Source organism: Arachis stenosperma, chromosome 9, assembly GCF_014773155.1.
Source record: "Arachis stenosperma cultivar V10309 chromosome 9, arast.V10309.gnm1.PFL2, whole genome shotgun sequence".
Lineage (NCBI taxonomy): Eukaryota > Viridiplantae > Streptophyta > Magnoliopsida > Fabales > Fabaceae > Arachis > Arachis stenosperma.
The window spans coordinates 7,233,587-7,254,792 of NC_080385.1; the positions used below are offsets into that span (position 1 = coordinate 7,233,587).

Genomic DNA, 21,206 nt, shown 5'->3' on the forward strand with positions numbered 1-21,206 from the left:
AAGTAGATTTTTAATACAAGAATCTTCATAAAAAATATTTTTAGTATCTTCATTTGAATAGTTACCTAAAAACAATGTGGATACTAAGTTTAATAACGAGTATGTTCACAGAAAAATTGAACAACAATCAAATAAGCAAATCAATAGTGTTGTGTTCTAACAAAAATTGCACTATAAAGTGACCAAATAGAATACAGTAGTGTAGCACTATAGAACAATAATGAACTAAAAGAAAGTTCAGAAGTTTCCCACATAAGCTTTTTTTCTCCTCCTCTTTTGAGTTCTCATACGATATCATCTTCTCTGCAGAGGGAAAAAAAATTCAAGAAAGAAACATTTATGTTAGTGGAGCCATGTGACCTTGCCTTTTTTGTTTAATCATAAAACAAATTAAACTCAATTGAAGATAAAATACACACGAAGAAAAACAATACCACAACACAGTCTGCAACAGAATGAGACACCACATATTAAAATTGACAACATAAAATTAGTTGAGGTAATTACAAATATTGTAACTTTTACGATTGTGGTTGTTGTGGTATAGTTTCTTTTTCTTACATTTCAAATTTGAATATACTGCAACCTGTTACAATCCTATTATAGCATGTTTCAAGTTATGATACAATTATATTGTAATAAAATTATGTAAATTAGTATCAAAATAAATTCAGACTGATAATAATTATAACAGCAATATTGCAACTACAATTGTACTTGTAGACCATAATCGAAACCAACTACTTAGCTATAATATGAAAATCAAACTATTCACTAAAAATAGTAATATCATCAAATATAAATAAAAGCTTACTTTACATAAATGGACAACTTACTAATAATCTTTGGAGCCATCTGAAAATATAGAAAGCAAAAGGGCAATTTACGTTTTTAAATTGTTTCAATCCCAAATTTACGCAAATGTATTGTTTCAAAAATGGTTACGCAATTACGTTGTTTCACTATATTATATAAACTGCTACTGGCAGTAGCGGTTTATAATTACACAGAAACCGCTAGAGCCAGCAGCGGATTCTGTTTATTTATGGTTCTTCATAAACCGCTGCTGCCAGCAGCGGTTTATGTTTGTTGAAATGCGTGCGTAAACCGATGGTGACCATAGCGGTTTACGTTAAGTAATAATAATACAAATCAAATTTAATCCAATTCATGCATGTTATTGTTACAATTTCTTCCTTTTCTTTTTTGTTTTTTTAGTTTTATAAACGGACATGAAAAAAAAATACATTTGAGTCTTGTATGATATTTTTATAAAATAAATTTTATTTTATTGTGTTGAGTTTTCATACCAAATAGAAATTAAAATAAGAAAACGAAAGAAAGTGACTTATTTTATTAAAAAATTATAAAAGAATAATTGAAGCAGTCATTAATTAGATATGAAGAGATTTAGTTTTAATTAAATTTTATCTTAAGAAGCTATAAATAATTAATTATTCAAATGGATATAATTTTTTTATGAAATTTTATGGTGCACGAATCGTGTGTATGACAAGCTCTTATATAATAAGAGCAGTGATTGGATCTAAAACTTTATTATTAGCATGGTCGTTAGCACCCAAAACCTTATTGTTATAATAAATTTTATTATTCAATATCTTATAAAAAAAAAATGAATCAACCAAAATAGATAGTCAAAACAAAATAAGAATTAGAACTGATCAAGAAAAAAATTAATATTTTAATATAACTACAGTACAGTAATAATAATAATTAGTAACTGAATGAATAATTGAAAAATACAACTAACTAGTAATTAACATAAAATGTTTGATAAAGGGACTTAGGCTACAAGCTTGCACCGAATGGTTTATATGTATTAAGGTCAAGTAAGACACCAACTATATGAACTTAATAACAGATAAAATATACTTAAACTTTCAACGTAAACCGCGATGCACATAAACTGTTGCTGCCAGCAGCAGTTTATGATCAACTTCTCTCAAATATAAACCGCGATGGGCTGCCGCGGTTTCCATGCTGCACTTTTTGAACAGAATCCGCTGCTGGCTCTAGCGGTTTCTATGCAATTATAAACCGCTACTGCCAGTAGCGGTTTATATAATATAGTGAAACAACGTAATTACGTAACCATTTTTAAAACAATGCATTTGCGTAAATTTAAGGTTGAAACAATTTAAAAACGTAAATTGCCCGCAAAACAATATACAAAAAATCTTCGAAGCCATTTGACAATATCCAAGGCCCAGCAATATGCATTCACTCTTTCTCCAGTTCTCTGCCACAAGAATATAATCTTTTTCGTTATCCAACTGTCTTACACATTTGATACATTTTTACTATGACATAGTAATTAACCACAGAAACAACGATGTCAACTGTAGGACTGTATTATAAAATTAGGATTGATACTCTAAATTAATTGGAAGATTAGTATTATACTAAACAATTCATAACACAACAATAACGTGTGAAAAGTGAAAACTACTGAGATTAGTATTAGAAGCATTACCTCAATGTCTTCTATCTCCAAGCCATCAGATTCATCCTCTAACTCCAAGTCATGAGATTCATAGCCCTCATCGTGAGTGGCATCTGGAGTAATCTCTCCTCCATGATTGATATGGACATGCATCCAACGGATCCCACACCCCTTTATTACTACTTCCTCATTGTCTTCTGTATGAGCATAGAACTTAAATTTAAGGATAGGATTGCAAGCGGTGTCCCTCTTTCTCTCTTTGATTGCTTCCGTTATCTTGTTGGAACCCTCTCCATCATACCATACTACCTTATGATCTGATACCATTTCAAATTTAATATTGTTATAGAGAACATAGCCGGTGAAGAGTCCTCTACTGCAAGAAGTTGCTATCCATTCCCCTTCGTTGCAACCCTTTCTCAAGTAGCATTCCCATCCAAATATCAGTGTTTTCCCAATAAGATTGCAAGGTTGGTATTGAGAAATCAACATACAGCCAACAAGATAGACAAGAAGAAATCTTGTGATCTGGAGCAACTTCAACAGTGATCGAAGCTTCTCTAGAATAGTAGTCAGGGAACCACTCATTAATTATGCTCTCTTTACTTGGTAAATAATATAAGAAGAATACATTACCATTGTTTGCTTCATTATGCGGATATCCATCATTATTTGCCACAAGTTCTATCCTGGATTTCAACTCTTTCAAAGCTGCTTCATATGCATCATCATCCAACTTTATGCAGTTATAGAAATCAATCCATGCGTAGTGTTTTCTTGGTGGTTCACTGGTTAGACTTGAGATTGCCTCCAAAGATTTGCAGTCTCCTACTTTAAAGTATATAATAGATGGGGGAAGTGGAGGTATGTATTGAAGCATTTCACAATTATTGATCATGAGATTTACAAGCTGTTGAAGATTCTTAATGCTTTGTGGCAAACTTGTAAGGACATGACAGCTTTCCACTTCTAATTCTTGTAATGATTGTAAGACATGAATGTTCTCTGGGAGTTTAGATAAGCTCTTACAATTGAACAACAATAATTTCTTGACACACAGAAAGGCAGGGGCGGGGAATATTCTACTTAACATGATGCATGTGTTGTCTTCATGTTTTATTGGATCCGTGAGTACAATTATGGAGGCAAAGTTTGGAGGAAGTTTCTCAAGAGAGTAACTGATGTTAAAACTAAAAAACTCCTGACTTTTGAGATGCATAATAGTGGACGGCACTTCACTCAAAGTCGTTAATGGTAAATGTAACTCGAGTAGTTTGGAATGATCAGTCATAATGGGGATTGAGAACTCTTCCAAATTATAGCAACCAGTGGCCCAGAAGCTACGGAGAGAGGGAGAACAATAATCACTGCAAAGCCTCTTTAGCGATGTGCAAAAGTTTAGATATAGTTCTTCAATCTTGGGAAGAGAAAAAATAGATGGATGAACATCTTGTAAGCTTTCACATGCAAGGAATGATATTAATTTGAGATTCATGGCACCTACTAAATTTGGACATTCTATCAAGTGTTTGCAGCCACTGAGGTCAATTATCTCTAAACTCGGTAGATTCTGTCAACCCCAACAAAGATGTTAACACATGTGCATGACTAGCGGTGAAAAAAAAAGTCTTATTTTATTATTTAATATGTTTCACTCTTATTACTTATTTTAATTTTATAAATTATTATACATCTAATATAAAATATTAAATGATAATAAGTTTTTTCATATTTTGAGAATAATTAACTATATTTTTTAATATTTTTTTCTTCACTTATTCTTACACCTATATAAAAAACTGTTTCTAGCTAATCAATACAACTAAATATTTTTAGAATAGATATAAAATACATTTGAAATTTAATTTAGTTAAAAATATATTGAGCATATGAATTTTTTTAGTCGTCCATTACAATATTAAAATAATAGATAATTTATTCGAAACATAGAATATGGAACTTGATTTTATTAGTATTTAGTATATATATTGTTGGCTAATTAAATTAAATATCATCAATATACAATTCATAGGAGTGAAAAATCCGTTTGGGGCGAAAATTTTTCGAAAGTGAAAACCTTTTGATGTGGTTGATTATTACTTTTATTCTCACTTTTTGATGAAGAAAGCATTGCATCATGATAATTATAAATTAATATGATGGCAAAACAAGAAAATATTAAATGACAAGAAACGACTGAGAACCAATTATGTTCTTTGTTTTAATTTAAAAAATTATCATGGATATATATAAATAATTATTGAGTGTAGTCTAATATTTATCTTTTTTATATCTCATTTGAATCTAAGTTATGTACTTAATTATCATTTTTTTCTTATAAAATACTTTGTTATCTCATCAAAACTTATTTAGCTATTCTGTGATATCATAGTTACTTTTTTATAATAAAAGTTTATTCTCAATGTTCTAAAATATTTTAGTGTGATATTTTATTCTCACAAAAGTTTATATATAAAAAAAATCTTTTGATTAATTGAATGATAAAAATATGCATGACTTTTCAAAAGATAATCAGCACGCGAGATTATTTTACCATATATAGAAATAAATTAATCTTATATAATAGACTAATAGAATAAGTTTATAAATTATAAATCTTGAAGAAAAATATCCCATAATTAATATTATATCAAAACTACTCTCATTTTTTATTCTTTTAAAATTTTGCCTTTTATACTACCTAATTTCTATAAGGTGAATTATAAAGTACAGATATAAGTTTACAAATATTTCTTTTAATAGGATGAAAGAGAAATTGATAAAGATAGGACTTATATTTTGAATAATAATAAAATAATAAAAAATAACTATAAAAGGAATTTATATTCTCTCTATACCACCCCAATCTGTATAGTAAAGTGCCCCTTTCTATAATATCAATCTTTATTTTAGTATTCAATGAAAACGTCAAAAAACATAAAGAATAAAAAGAAATGAAAACAAGATTATACCTGAACTGTATTCCAAAGTTTTTGAATATTACTTTCTCGCATGGAAAGTTGAACAAGATTTTGAGGCCAACAAATGGACGGCACAAAATTAAGTGGGTATTTATTCCACTCAATATACCTTAAGTCATTAGGAAGTTGAAAATCCTCTACAAGCACTCTGTTCCATTCATGGTCCATGTTGATATTTCCTCTTAAAGCAAGTAACTTTAACTTTGACATCTTTCTTAACGAAATGATGATTATACGTAGATTTATTGTAATTTCATTCATATCCACAATCATGCTTTCAACTCCATGAATATCCTGCAAAATTGATAAGTATTGCAGCTGTAAGCAATATTTTGATACATACATATACTCACCTTGAAGACCAAACCATTAAAGTATGACTTCCTTACTCCTTCATGTTGGAATTTATTGCAGATTTCTTCGGCGTTCCACAATCTTGTTTGTTGACCGCAATTTTTGCTAGATTCTTCATGAATGATTTTCCAACACACTTCCTGTATCAAGCTATGGATTTTTATGTATTTTGTATGATTATATGAAGAAATACTCATAAGAGACTTGTCCAATAGACTTTTTATCCCTATGTCTACAAAGTAACCACAAGAATTTAATTTTCTTGTTACGTTCTGTATTTCTTGCCCGTGGAAAAAGCATGCAATATCTAAAAGAATGTTTTTTCATCATCATCTAATGCATCATAACTCAATCTCAATACTTGCTGAATATCAGCATTGGGATACTTTCTTAGTTTATTCAATGTACTATCCCATTCACTTTTTCCTTTGGTCCGAAGAAATAATCCCAAAATTTTTAGTGCTAATGGTATCCCTTTGGCATAATCTGCTACGACTCTTGTTAATAGCTCATAATAATCCTCTTTAGGATGAGAATCACAAAAGGCATTATGGCTAAAAAGTTTAAGAGAGTCCTCAAAATTCATTTCTTTCACTTCATGGATTTCTTCAACTCCTCCACTTGTAAGCACATTTCTATCTCTTGTTGTCAAAATGATTCTACTATCAGAACTTAGACAATTACGAAAGAGTTGAATTAAATCAGCTGCAATTTGTGAATTAGTCACATCATCTAGCACAACAAAAATCCTCCTATGCTCGATTTTACGAATAATACTAGAGTGTATTACTCGAATATTATCGATACGAACATCTTGATTTAACAACCGAGAAAGAAGTTTAACGCATATGTGGTTAAGACCCTTTTCTTCTAATTTTTTTGAAAAAGTTAAAAAGCAATGAACTTCGTATTCTGAAGAACACTCATGAAAGAGAGTAGTAGCAATGGTTGTCTTATCAATACCGGCCATGCCCCAAATTCCAATCACAAGAACTTTCTCCGACTTGAATTTCAATAAGGATTTAACATAAGTATAGTTTCTAGTACAAATAAAAGGACTTTTGAGTTCATCTCTATAGCAATTGTTATTCAGATTTGGAAAAATTGCTTCCACAATTTTATCAATCAATTCTGCTTCTTGCCTAGCATGCAAGTAAAGATTTCATTAGAAATAAAACAATAAACACATAATCAGATAAAAGGTGAAAATGGATACATATAATTCCTTATTAGCATCTCAAATGTATCTTGAATGATAATTTATTTCAATGCGAAATTAATCAATCATTATATGTTGGGTAGAAGAAGACAAGATCAAGCCTATGTTGGGATTCTTATGTTAGACCAAATTCTAGATAACCAAAATCTTACTAGATTTTTCTTTTCTTGGGATGTAATATTGAAGATATTTATAAATTATTTTGGAATTAATAATTTGAAGATATTTATTAGTATTTATTTATTTAATATCATTTTATTTCTTTAATAATTTTCTCCTTTTTGTGTAAACTACTCTTTTCATTTCAAAATAAAATAACCATATTAAAAATAATAAATAAAATTTGATAATGCTTAAAATTAGGTAAGTAGAAAAAAATTTTCCTTAAGCAATTAATTTGCGTAATTAATATTATTCATGAATATTACAATTTTAGAGTGTTACTGAGTAAATTATATCCTAAAACTTTATAAAGTAATTTTTGTATCAAAAAAAGTACAAATACAATTAAGCAGGGTAAATTACTAATTTGATAGTGGAAAGTTCACATTGCTGCTAAAAATAATTCCAAAAGATATGAATAATAAATAAATTCCTGAAAGATTATATTTAAAAATACGATAAAATTAACTAATTATTAAATATATATTTTAAAAGAATTTAGAGATTTGGTTTTGAAATTATTTTTTGCAATATTATTAAAAAAATAAAATCTTTTTATATTTAAAATTTGCTAATTTTATATCAACCAAATTTTTTAAAATTTTTTTTATTGTAAATGACCAAGTTCTTTTAAAAAACAAATCTAGAGATCAAATTTTCTATATGCACTTTTAAAATAATTATTTAAATGTCTCTACGAAAATTCGTAACAAATGAATAATTTATTCGTTAATTATAATTTTTTTGCCACTTAGAAAATATATAATATATATATTGGTAATTTTTATTGCGTTTTAAAATTCTTTAATAAACCTATTTATTGTTTATACTTTTAATAGTTAGTTTTGTCATCGTAAACTTTTAAATACTATTTTAGTTGTTTATCTAAATAAGTGATAAGAAAAATATTTAAACATATATTTGTATTAATAAGAAGAGTTACTTGACAACAAATCAATTCATGACACAAACCTATCTTTAATAGTTACTGTAGTATGTGAAAATTAGGATTTATGTGATAACATATTGATTTTTTTATGTAATAATAATAATAACATCTTAACTTATCTGATAAAATAATTAAATTTATAGTAATATAATATAAATATTATATACGAAAATATTAAAATTAATAATAATTTGTAAATTTAGACTATAACGTTAGTTGGTCAATATATATATGCACACCGTCAGCTAATTCTTAATAAGTAATTAAGTGATTCTATAAAATTATGAATACAATTACAAAAGACTGTTTAAGGTATATTGAAGCAATAATTGTTAAATATAATAAAACAAATTTAAGTACTAAATAAATGCGTACCGAAAGTCTTACACCTTAATTTTTTTATAAATGAATAATTAAATAATATTGTAAACATAAGTTACAAAATATATTAAAATAAAAAAATAAGTATATAATATTGTATACCAATAATCACTATAATTATCTAAAGGATATAAATGATAAATTTACTTTATTAATTTTTAGAAAGCTTATAAAAAATAAATTTTATATTTATTAGTTGAACTAAACCGAAATATATTATTGTTTTTAAAAACTTAAGAAGGTTAGGGGCCCTTTACCTGTGGTGATCGCAAGGGAAGCCAGAGAGATTCGAAGCTTCAGTGAGTGCCGTCCTCCATTGCTGCACATGCTTACGGTTGGAGGATCTCTCATGCTCATCAAATGCTCTGCGATAACTTCCACTCTGCTTGCGAACATGTGTGGGCTCTATCTTATAGAACACTGGAATCACAATAACTTTTTCATTCTTTTTCTTACACTCCATGATCTCAACCAGCTCTCTCAAGCACCAGCTAGAGGAAGCATAGTTTTCGGAGAAGATAACAACAAACAACTTTGAGTCCCTGATGGATTCAACAAGTTCGTTCCAGACGACACCTCCTTTGGGGATTCTGTAATCTATGAACGTCTCGATCTGATTTCTGAGGAGAGCAGAATGAAGATGGCTGGTAAAACCATTACGCGTGTCCTCGCCTCTGAAACTGATAAAAACATCATATCGAGTATTGAGAGGTGAGGAAGAAGAAGAAGAAGCAGCATGGGAAAGTGCCATCTGTTCAGCACAGTAGTTAATATTGGCTTAATGAGTTAACTAGAAAAGGAAATGCTCCTCTTTCAAGTATATATAAAGAGTTATCTTAATTTTTAAAATTTTAAAATTAAAAATTAAAAATATTTTATAATTAATTGACTCCAAATTAATTACATCATAGCTGATTTTCTAAACTTTTTGTTATAATTATACTTGAAACACTTATCATCACCAAGTAGTTACCCAGTGGCTTCCCTCCCTTTGTCTTGCCCTTTCATCAAGGCTCTTGCCTGTAAAGCTCTATATAGTAAATTAAAAAGATTATATAAAAATATTTAAAGAAGAGCTAATATATACTTATCAAAACTTTAAAATTTAATATAACAGTATAACTTCATATGTTAATGAATATGTAAATCTAATCATCTACTTAATATACTAAAACTGGATTTTTCCCCAACAACTAAAGGTGACATGTCGATCTCTCATGCCTCCGTTTTCCCTCCAAAACGAATAATTTTTTTTCTATTCTAAATTATTTTATTGTAATTATATTATAATTAATACTAAATGAATAATATATATATATATATATATATATATATATATATATATATATATATATATATATATATATATATACTAATTTAGCTACATATTTTCGTTATAATTATATCAAATCAATATTTAATATACTATTAAACTACTTATCAATTATCAATTAAAAATACTTTTAATAATTTTAATGATAATAATAATATCAATAATAGTAATAATAATAATAATAATAAATCTTTGTTATCCGATTCACGTATATCAAATAATTTTTCTAAATTATTTTATAAAAAATATCTTAATATAATTATTTTGTATTTAATATTTAATAAATAATATATAATTATTCTAATTTAAAAATATATCTTTATTATAATTGTATCAAATCAAAATTTAATACACTATTAAACTATTTATCAATTATCAATTAAAAATACTTTTATTCATTTTCATGATAATAATAATATCAATAATAGTAATACTAATAATAAAAAATCTTTGTTACCCGTGATATGATGAAATTAATATATAATTATACTAATTTAGGAACATATATTCATTATAATTGTATCAAATCAATATTTAATGCATTATTAAAAAATTACCTTAATAATAGGTAATTTACATATTTATTTTTGTTTTACTAAAGTCTATATATATAGTCTGTTCCTGTGGTACATGAATCTAAATTTGAGAGTCAATTCATAATTTTATATTTAGTGTTTTTTTTTCTACTTCATAGAATAATAATGTATTCTTCGTTTTTTTATTGAAGTTGATTCTTTTAAGGTATAATTTATAATTTTTTATAATATTTTTCATATACTCATTCTATTATATTATTTTTTTGATAATTTTTTATTTGTTGTTACTCTAAGTTATTCTTATCGTCTAATGTTCTAGTTCGATTGTCTTTTGCCACAATTATTTACAATGCATCACATCCATGAAATATCTCATCGAGTTGTCTTCACTGATTCGGGTTCCAACTACATGGATGTAAGCGTTCAAAGAAGAGACAATAGTCTCTACTTTACTGAAGGATGGTTGGATCTACTCACCTATTATGACCAACCCAATGAAATGTGATTAAAGTTAGATTTCTTAGGAGAGGCTCGATTTTTTATTGAGGAATTGTATCCACGGAACTTTATAGGGCAAGTTCAAGTTCCATCCCCTCCATGCTTTTTACGTCTGCCCGAAAATCTTCGAAGTGGAGCCCATAATGAAATTGAATTCCCTGAGTTTCAGTTTAGTTTTGCTAAATTCGTGACAAATTCATATATGCAATTTCAACGATTGGTAATATATTTAAATTTTCTTAGTTTAAGCGGTTCATTATTAGAATAATTTTTTAACATATTTTGATTTTTTCAGAAATTACCAGCTTTCTTTTGTATGCATGCAATGCCATTGAGGGGAATAAGAGTTAGTTTGATTTCTCGGTGTGGCAACTCTATACCTTGCCGCATTACAGGGATAGCGGATGATGAAGCTTATTTAATAAGAGGATGGTCTGATTTTGCACAAATTCTAAATATTGAAACTTACGATGTTATTTCAGTTAGTTGTCGTTACAAGAACGATTCTATACTATACGTGACTAAGGACTAGAATAAGTTCAATATTGTTTAGGTAATTTGATTTTACTATTAATATTTGATTAAATTATAATTATAGAATTTTAAATTATTGCCTCAATTTATATATTACGATTATTTTTTGTGGATGTGCTATTTTTAAATAATTTAATAAAATGAAATAGTATCAGATATTATTAAATTTATTTTTATCCTTTATTTCTTTATTTGTATTTTCATTATTGATGAGTTTGGAAAACTCCAAATTAATATTTGTGATGACTAAACACTATTAAAATTAATTAATTGCAAAATTATTAATCTGAATTTTTCATTAAACATAAATTGATTAAATAATTTTGCTGCAGGTATTATTGGGCCGAAATAAGAAGAAAATGGCTGTTTTAATGTTACTCGGGCCCAAATGGTTTTGATTGCTCTAAGCCCAAGTGGGTTACATGCTTTCCATTTGTTTTATGCATGCTCCAAATCTTATCAGGAAAGCAAATGCTTATATTTGGGCCAAGAATAACCCTTATTGCAACCAAGCCCAAAATTATTAATGTTTCCATGCATCAACCGAATCCATGAAGCAAATGAAGTAACTAAATGCTTCCAACGGATTCCACTTCATTATATTGAAGGATTTCAAACTCAATTAATGCATTGGAAACATAAGAAAGAAAGAGAAGATTGATTTGATGGCAGCTATAATGATTCACGCCACTCTAAGCTAGGGAAGTGGGATTTTTAATTTCATTTCATTATTGTCCATTAGTTTGAGTTCAAATTTCTCTCTTTTCTCTCTCTCACATTTGCTTCTCTCTTCGGTTAATACTCAGGAAACCATGGAAGCTACTTGGTGCTACCTAAAGAAAAGAAAAGCAAGGTTGAAGACCATCGAGTTGATGGCACGAAAAAGAAAAAGAAAAGTATGCTGTGGCTAAGATCTGCATCACTTATGGTAAGATTTTGTGATGAGATCCTGGCTTCTTCATACCCAAAAAGAATAAAGAAGATTCGGCCAGCAGAAGGATCTTGGAGGTGTGACTTGTCTTCGTTTCTGATCAACCACCACAGGGAGTAGCTAGAGTGGCGAAGTGATGGATGAAGGCAGAAGTTGAAGCAGATGAAGTCATCATCATCATGAAGCATCAAGGGCCAGAAATCCATCTTGGAGAGGAAGCCAAGGATGGAGCGCTCGGATTGATGAAGAGTGGTGACCAAGGAAGGACTAGAGGTATTTGCATGTTGGTTTTTGCATGAGTTACCTCTTCTCTCTGTATGGCCGAACCGGTTTTTGTTGAAGGAAAAGAAGCTGAGCTTGGGTCTGGTTTTCAAACTGTGAAGGCGTCACTTCTCTATAAAAGAGGTGAACAGTCATGGTTTGAATCAAGGAAAAGAGTAAGATTTGAGAGTGCAAGGCACAGAGTTCTCAGAGCTTCCTAAGCTAGTAGTTCTCTTCTCCTTCAATGTTTTCTGTTTAGTATTTTTCTGTTTAATTTTGTCATGTCTTGAGTCTCATGGAAAAAGGCAAACAGTGAGGTTTGTAGAAAAAGCCATAGAGCGGAAAAAGGCAGAGAGTGCAAAATTAAAAGAAAAAGCCATAGATGTCTTAGAGTTCCTTTGTACATCTTTGTTGTGTTTCATGATTCTGTGGGAATCCCCTTGTAAGTTGGGTTAGCACTTTACAAGTTGTAATCTGTATGATTATAGTGAAATTCCATCATTGTTGTGATGGAGACTGGATGTAGGCTGCACTGCACTTAGCAGCTGAACCAGGATATATCTGGGCGTTATCCTCTCTCTCTCTCTCCTACTTCAATTCTGTTTTCATTGTTCAAGATGCAACATCAAAAATGTCTCATGCCAAGTGACGAGACAAAATGAAAATGTCTCGTGACTAGGGACGAGATAAAACAGAAAAGTCTCATCTAAAGTCCAGCAAGTGACAGCAAAAAAAAAAAAAGGGGCTAAGATTCAACCCCCCCTTCTCTTAGCCACTGAAACCATCAATTGGTATCAGAGCTTGGTCTCAAAGAGATCAAGCTTTGCAGCTTGGAGTAAAGATCCTAATGGCGGAAAACAGTGGCACAAATGTGGTGTCTTATAATCTGACAGAAGGTCAATCAAGCAACAGACCTCCTCTTTTCAATGGGAAAAATTATACCTATTGGAAGGAAAGGATGAAGATATTTGTACAAGCTGTAGATTACAGACTTTGGAAGATCATCTTGGAGGGTCCTAAATTTCCGACTACCACAAATGCTCAAGGAGTTACCTCCCTTAAACCGGAAGCAAGCTGGACCGAGGAAGATAGGAAGAAGGTGGAGTTAAATGCCAAAGCAACCAATCTGCTCAATTGTGCTATCAGCTTTGAGGAGTACCGACGAGTATCACGATGCACAACGGCAAAGGAAATCTGGGACAAGTTGCAAATCACTCATGAAGGAACCACCATTGTAAAAAAGACTCGGACAGACATGTTAAACAGGGAATATGAAATGTTTACAATGAAGGAAGGAGAGTCCATCAATGAACTGTTCGAACGGTTCAATGCCATCACTATTGGCTTAGATGCTCTTGGAATCACACATTCAGAATCTGTGCTAGTGAGAAGAGTGCTGAGGTGTCTCACAAAAGAGTGGGAAACAAAAGCCCTAATTATTTCTGATAGTAGCAACTTAGATTCCATGACACTTGATGATTTAAGAGGAAATTTACTTGCTTTTGAAAACTCCTATTTGAAAAAGGATTCAAAAAAAAAGGAATTGCATTTTCTTCTGTGACTAACCCTCTGGATGATGAATCCAGTGATAACTCTTCTGAAAATGAGTTTGTGTTGTTTGCAAAAAAATTCAGGAAAATGGCAAAGCTCAAAAGCAAAGGCGGCAGCTCCAGGAGGACAAAGAAAGACCTTAGCAAGGTAACCTGTTTCAATTGCAAGGAAATGGGGCATTTCAAATCTGACTGTCCCAAGTTGAAGAAGGAAGAAAAGCCAAAAAGGGGAAAGAAAAAGGGACTAATGGCTTCATGGGAAGAACTGGAGAATGACTCGGATGATGATGATGAAAATCAGAAACCAAGTCCCAACAGTGCCTTATGGCAGATCATGTACATCAGGTAGTCTTTCATAACCCTGACACTGAAGATCTTCATCTTATGATAGACCACCTTTCTGAAAAAATAAGATGCTTTCTTCTAGAAAATCAAGAACTTGAACAACAAGTCACCATTCTTCAAGCTGAAAACAGTTTTCTAAAAGAAAAAGTGAGAGAGGCCGAAACCGCTTGTGATCTTGTTGAAGAGAATAAGCAGTTAAAAGCCCAAATTAAAAGTTGTGAAAGTGACCATTCAGTTCTTGCATATGTAAATTGTTTAAGCAAAATGAAGAGTTGCTTAAAGAGGTTAACAGACTTAAAGAAGACTTAGCCAAGTTCACTCAAAGTTCTGAAAATTTGAATCAAATCTTGGCTAGTCAAAAACCTCTTTATGATAAAGCTGGGTTGGGCTTTTATAAATCTGAAAAATCACATTTTGAAAACATTGCTTCATCTTCAAATGATGCAAAGTATCAAGACCCAACTTGCTTCAACAAAACAGCAACTCCAAGATTTTGTAGACTATGCAATCGAAATGGACACTTTCCCATCCAATGTTTCTTTGGTGAAAGAATGATTGGTGACAAAGTTTGTAAAGTTGTTTTTGATTACAATGGCTTAGGACATAGAAGATGGTTTAACGTTAAAGGATCCAAAAAGATTTGGATACCTAAGGGTTCTTAAGCATTGTTTTGCAGGTGTGCCTAGCATCCAAAAGAAAAGAGAACACATGGTACATGGATAGCGGATGCTCTAGGCATATGACCGGAAAGACAGCCTTCTTCATAAAGCTTGATGAATATGATGGAGGATTTGTCACATTCGGTGATGATGCTAAAGGAAAAATAGTTGCTGTTGGGAAAGTGGGTAAAAATCTCTCATCTTGTATAAATGATGTCCTTCTTGTACATGGATTAAAACATAACTTGCTTAGTGTTAGTCAATTGTGTGATTTGGGTTTTGAAGTTATTTTCAAGAAATCTGTTTGCTTAGTGGTATGTGAGAAAACTGGGGATGTTTTATTTGAAGCTAAAAGATGTAATAATGTGTATGGATTAACTCTTGAGGATTTAAAAGAACAAAATGTAACATGCTTTACATCTTTTGAATCTGAAAAATGGCTTTGGCATAGAAAGTTGGGACATGCTAGCATGTACCAAATTTCTAAGCTAGTTAAAAAGAATTTGGTTAGAGGAATTCCAAACATCAAGTTTGATAAGGATCTTACTTGTGAGGCTTGCCAATTGGGCAAACAAGTAAAATCTTCTTTTAAATCAAAGGATGGAATATCAACCAAAAGGCCATTGGAAATGTTACATATTGATCTTTTTGGTCCTACTAGAACTCAAAGTTTAGGAGGTAAACACTATGGTCTTGTGGTGGTTGATGATTACTCTAGATTTGGTTGGGTACTTTTCCTTGCTTATAAGAATGATGCATTTTATGCCTTCTCCACCCTTTGTAAGAAAATTCAAAATGAAAAGGATTTGAAAATTGCCCATTTGAGAAGTGATCACGGAAGAGAGTTTGAAAATCATGATTTTGAAAAATTCTGTGATGACTTAGGGATTTCTCATAATTTTTCATGCCCTAGAACCCCCCAACAAAATGGGGTGGTTGAAAGAAGGAATCGAAGCCTTCAAGAAATGACTAGGGCCATGCTATGTGATAATGAAATTCCCAAATTTTTATGGGCTGAAGCTGTAAACACAGCATGTTATATTTTGAATAGAACAATCATTAGAAAAGGGTTAAAGAAAACTCCTTATGAGCTATGGAAAGGAACCCCTCCAAATCTTAAGTACTTTCATGTTTTTGGATGTAAATGCTTTGTACTTAACAATAAGGAAAACCTTGGAAAATTTGATCCAAAATCCTATGAAGGAATGTTTGTTGGATATTCCACCACAAGCAAGACCTATAGAGTTTATCTCAAAGAGTATAGGACCATAGAGGAATCCATACACGTTACCTTTTGTGATTCTAACTTAATTCCCAGTATTGTGAAGGAAAATGATTCAGATTGTGAAGAGGAAGGAATAAGTAGAGGAAATTCCAAAACTGTGGAAAATGAAGAATCTGTCAACCCTGTTTCATCTCGTCAGATTGAAGGAGAAACTTCCATTTTGTCTCCTGAGCAGACACGAGAAACTGGAACAATGAGACCATCAGAAGTTCATCAAAGTTCAACACCTGTCCGAAAGCCAAGAGAATGGAAGTCCATGAGGGGCTATCCTCATGATTTCATCATTGGTGATCCCTCTCAAGGTGTAACCACAAGATCCTCCACCAAAAGGCAAACCGAATCTAGCAACTTCGCTCTCTTGTCACAATTGGAGCCCAACAATGTCAAACAAGCTCTTGAAGATCCATCATGGGTCAAAGCCATGCAAGAGGAGCTTGCTCAATTCGACAAGAATAAGGTTTGGACTTTAGTACCTCATCCGGATGGTAAGAAGGTAACGGGTACTAAGTGGGTATTCAAAAATAAACTTGGTGAGGATGGACAAGTTGTTCGTAACAAGGCTAGATTAGTGGCCCAAGGTTACGATCAAGAAGAGGGAATTGATTTTGATGAGTCTTTTGCTCCGGTAGCTAGAATGGAAGCAATTAGGTTGCTTCTTGCCTATGCTGCCCATAAGGGTTTTAAAATGTTTCAAATGGATGTTAAGTGCGCTTTCCTTAATGGCTTTATTGATAGGGAAGTGTATGTGGCTCAACCCCCCGGTTTTGAACATAAAGAGTTTCCAAATTATGTTTTTAAACTAACTAAGGCTCTTTATGGCCTTAGACAAGCTCCAAGAGCTTGGTATGAAAGGCTTAGTGCCTTCTTGTTGGAAAATCATTTTCAAAGGGGAACCACCGACACTACTTTATTCATTAAAGCATCTAATGATGATATGCTTCTTGTTCAAGTTTATGTTGATGACATTGTATTTGGATCGGCCAACATTTCCTTGTGTGAAGAGTTTGGAAAACTCATGACTAGTGAGTTTGAAATGAGTTTAATGGGAGAGCTTACTTTCTTTCTTGGCCTCCAAATTAAACAAACTCCTAGTGGCACTTTTATTTACCAAGGAAAATATGCAAAAGAACTTATCAAAAAGTTTGGCCTAGAAAACTCCAAATCAATGGGCACTCCTATGCATCCCAATACTAAACTTGAAAAGGATGATGATGGCCAAGATGTGGATGAAACAAGGTATAGAGGGATGATAGGTTCACTTATGTATCTTACCTCCTCTAGACCGGATATTGTCCAAAGTGTGGGTGTATGTTCAAGGTTTCAATCTCACCCAAAAGAATCCCATCTCACGGCTGTTAAACGCATCATTAGATACATTAAGGGAACTTGTAATTATGGTTTATGGTATCCTAAATCTAATGACTTTTGTGCAGTAGGGTTTTGTGATGCAGATTTTGCGGGAGATAGAGTGGATAGAAGGAGTACATCCGGCATGTGTTGCTTCCTTGGAAGCTCACTCAACATGTGGTCAAGCAAGAAACAAGCCACAGTGGCTCTATCCACAGCTGAAGCTGAATATGTTTCCGCATCTGCATGTTGCTCTCAATTAATTTGGTTAAAAACACAATTGGAAGATTACAAATTAAAAATCAATAGTATTCCTTTATTTTGTGACAATATGAGTGCCATAAACATTTCAAAGAATCCTGTTCTGCACTCAAGAACAAAGCACATTGAGATAAAATATCATTTCATTAGGGAACATGTGCAAAAGGGTACTATTGATATTCAATTTGTAAAATCTGAAGACCAAATTGCTGATATTTTTACAAAACCCCTTTGTGAAGACAAATTCTGTACCCTGAGAAAAAGTTTGGGAATGTTTGATTTAAGTTCTGTTGAAAATCTGTGAAATTCTAATTCTGTTTGGTTTTGTCTCGTAGGAAAGCAGAAGACAAATTTCAGGATGTGTTGAACGGGCCATGATACAGGGGGAGACTGAACTGAAGTTAATTATTTTGGGCCCCACCATATCTCTTTGACCTCACTCTGACCCGTTCCTCATTTTTTTTTAAATTATACTTTTGGGAAGTTGTCAAATCAAAACTTTATCCTTTCCTCATCCCTTGATTCTAGGAACTATTTTCACTTGTCTTGAATTAGTATGGATTGCATTATTTTTTGCTCATTTTTGCAAGGTCGCTCCTTGATAAAAAAAAAAAAGGGGCTGAATTGAAACTGTTATGTTTCATTGATTTGTTGTACTGTTTTGCAGACTTGTTTTGCTCTATTTTATGTTCTGATCTGGCTCTGTTTTGAGCACTTTGTGTTAGTGGAATAATTTCGAGTTGAACTTTGATTGTCATGTGCTCAAATGCATGTGTGCTGACTGGACCATTATGTTTTGGTGAAAAATAAATATTCTACCTTTTGTATATTGTTTTCATTTATTTTGCAGTGCCCCTTAATGCCAAAAGGGGGAGAAATGGTGTTGAAAATTGAAATTGAGAAAGAAAGTGCTGAAAAGTGAAATTAACAAAACAGGGATGAAATCCTTGTTTGGAAAGATTTATGATCTCCCTCGTTTTAAGTTTCAATATTTTGTTATATGTTCGATGTTAATAACGCATCTGATTGATGCTTGCTGTTTTGAGTTGATGATTGAAGCTTTGAAGTTTGAAATTTAATTTTATCTTGGTAAAATGTTTACTGTGTTGAAACAATACTTGTGATGCATCTGTGATGTATTTGTGGCTGCCTGGTTGATAACATGCACACTTGTGAGGAAGCAAATGATTTATCTTGATGAATATGTTTGATGCTATTGGAATAGGAATATCTTGATTCATCTTGAAAAACTTGTTTGCTGAATAAGTTATTTTTGGCAGTTCCTTTAGTTTTTTTTAATGGTAAAAGTTGCTGTGTTTGGAATGATCATACCATGATTAAAAATATTTCTCCTACCATAACTAAGTTGCTCTGATTTGTTGGAAAATATTTTTAAACAATTTGAACAGCAAGACTTTCTTCAAAGATAATTTTTTGATTGATTATTATTGATTATTTTGTGTTTGAGCAGAAAATCAATTATGATAACAAATAAGATTTTGATTATCACCAAACTCTGCTCATAGATCAAGCATTCAACATTTTCAAATAAATATGTTGAATAACATTGTTATTTTGTAGCTTGATTAAATTGTTACAGGTTTTATGCTTCCCTTGCTATAGTAGCACATATTGAGGGGGAGCCATGTAACACTTTGAAAGGGAAGAAATTCAATCCTCAAAGGGAGTACCTGTACTCTAATCTTTAATTTCTTTCCATTTCAATTTTAATAATGTTTGTCATCAAGGGGGAGATTGATGAGTTTGGAAAACTCCAAATTAATATTTGTGATGACTAAACACTATTAAAATTAATTAATTGCAAAATTATTAATCTGAATTTTTCATTAAACATAAATTGATTAAATAATTTTGCTGCAGGTATTATTGGGCCGAAATAAGAAGAAAATGGCTGTTTTAATGTTACTCGGGCCCAAATGGTTTTGATTGCTCTAAGCCCAAGTGGGTTACATGCTTTCCATTTGTTTTATGCATGCTCCAAATCTTATCAGGAAAGCAAATGCTTATATTTGGGCCAAGAATAACCCTTATTGCAACCAAGCCCAAAATTATTAATGTTTCCATGCATCAACAGAATCCATGAAGCAAATGAAGTAACTAAATGCTTCCAACGGATTCCACTTCATTATATTGAAGGATTTCAAACTCAATTAATGCATTGGAAACATAAGAAAGAAAAAGAAGATTGATTTGATGGCAGCTATAATGATTCACGCCACTCTAAGCTAGGGAAGTGGGATTTTTAATTTCATTTCATTATTGTCCATTAGTTTGAGTTCAAATTTCTCTCTCTTCTCTCTCTCACATTTGCTTCTCTCTTCGGTTAATACTCAGGAAACCATGGAAGCTACTTGGTGCTACCTAAAGAAAAGAAAAGCAAGGTTGAAGACCATCGAGTTGATGGCACGAAAAAGAAAAAGAAAAGTATGCTGTGGCTAAGATCTGCATCACTTATGGTAAGATTTTGTGATGAGATCCTGGCTTCTTCATACCCAAAAAGAATAAAGAAGATTCGGCCAGCAGAAGGATCTTGGAGGTGTGACTTGTCTTCGTTTCTGATCAACCACCACAGGGAGTAGCTAGAGTGGCGAAGTGATGGATGAAGGCAGAAGTTGAAGCAGATGAAGTCATCATCATCATGAAGCATCAAGGGCCAGAAATCCATCTTGGAGAGGAAGCCAAGGATGGAGCGCTCGGATTGATGAAGAGTGGTGACCAAGGAAGGACTAGAGGTATTTGCATGTTGGTTTTTGCATGAGTTACCTCTTCTCTCTGTATGGCCGAACCGGTTTTTGTTGAAGGAAAAGAAGCTGAGCTTGGGTCTGGTTTTCAAACTGTGAAGGCGTCACTTCTCTATAAAAGAGGTGAACAGTCATGGTTTGAATCAAGAAAAAGAGTAAGATTTGAGAGTGCAAGGCACAGAGTTCTCAGAGCTTCCTAAGCTAGTAGTTCTCTTCTCCTTCAATGTTTTCTGTTTAGTATTTTTCTGTTTAATTTTGTCATGTCTTGAGTCTCATGGAAAAAGGCAAACAGTGAGGTTTGTAGAAAAAGCCATAGAGCGGAAAAAGGCAGAGAGTGCAAAATTAAAAGAAAAAGCCATAGATGTCTTAGAGTTCCTTTGTACATCTTTGTTGT

The 21,206-nt window shown here is 31.8% G+C and overlaps 1 protein-coding gene across 4 annotated transcripts; it reads right to left on the bottom strand.

Moving 5' to 3' along the window:
• Positions 1–159: 159 nt before the first annotated feature.
• Positions 160–9,303, bottom strand: LOC130948041 (disease resistance protein RPV1-like). Of its 4 annotated transcripts, XM_057876750.1 has the most exons (7): positions 8,768–9,303; positions 5,835–5,949; positions 5,437–5,739; positions 3,969–4,034; positions 3,101–3,881; positions 2,495–3,024; positions 1,751–2,260 (listed from the first exon to the last, which is right to left on the bottom strand). In XM_057876750.1, the coding sequence occupies exons 1-7, from the start codon at positions 9,259–9,261 to the stop codon at positions 2,159–2,161; spliced, it is 2,391 nt and encodes a 796-aa protein (XP_057732733.1). In that variant the 5' UTR covers positions 9,262–9,303; the 3' UTR covers positions 1,751–2,158. The 4 variants fall into 4 exon arrangements, with proteins under 4 accessions (XP_057732734.1, XP_057732733.1, XP_057732735.1 ...); XM_057876751.1 differs by lacking the exon at positions 1,751–2,260 and adding an exon at positions 160–303 and having other exon boundaries at positions 3,101–4,034; XM_057876752.1 differs by lacking the exon at positions 3,969–4,034 and having other exon boundaries at positions 3,101–3,842.
• Between the last annotated feature and the right edge of the window lie 11,903 nt (positions 9,304–21,206).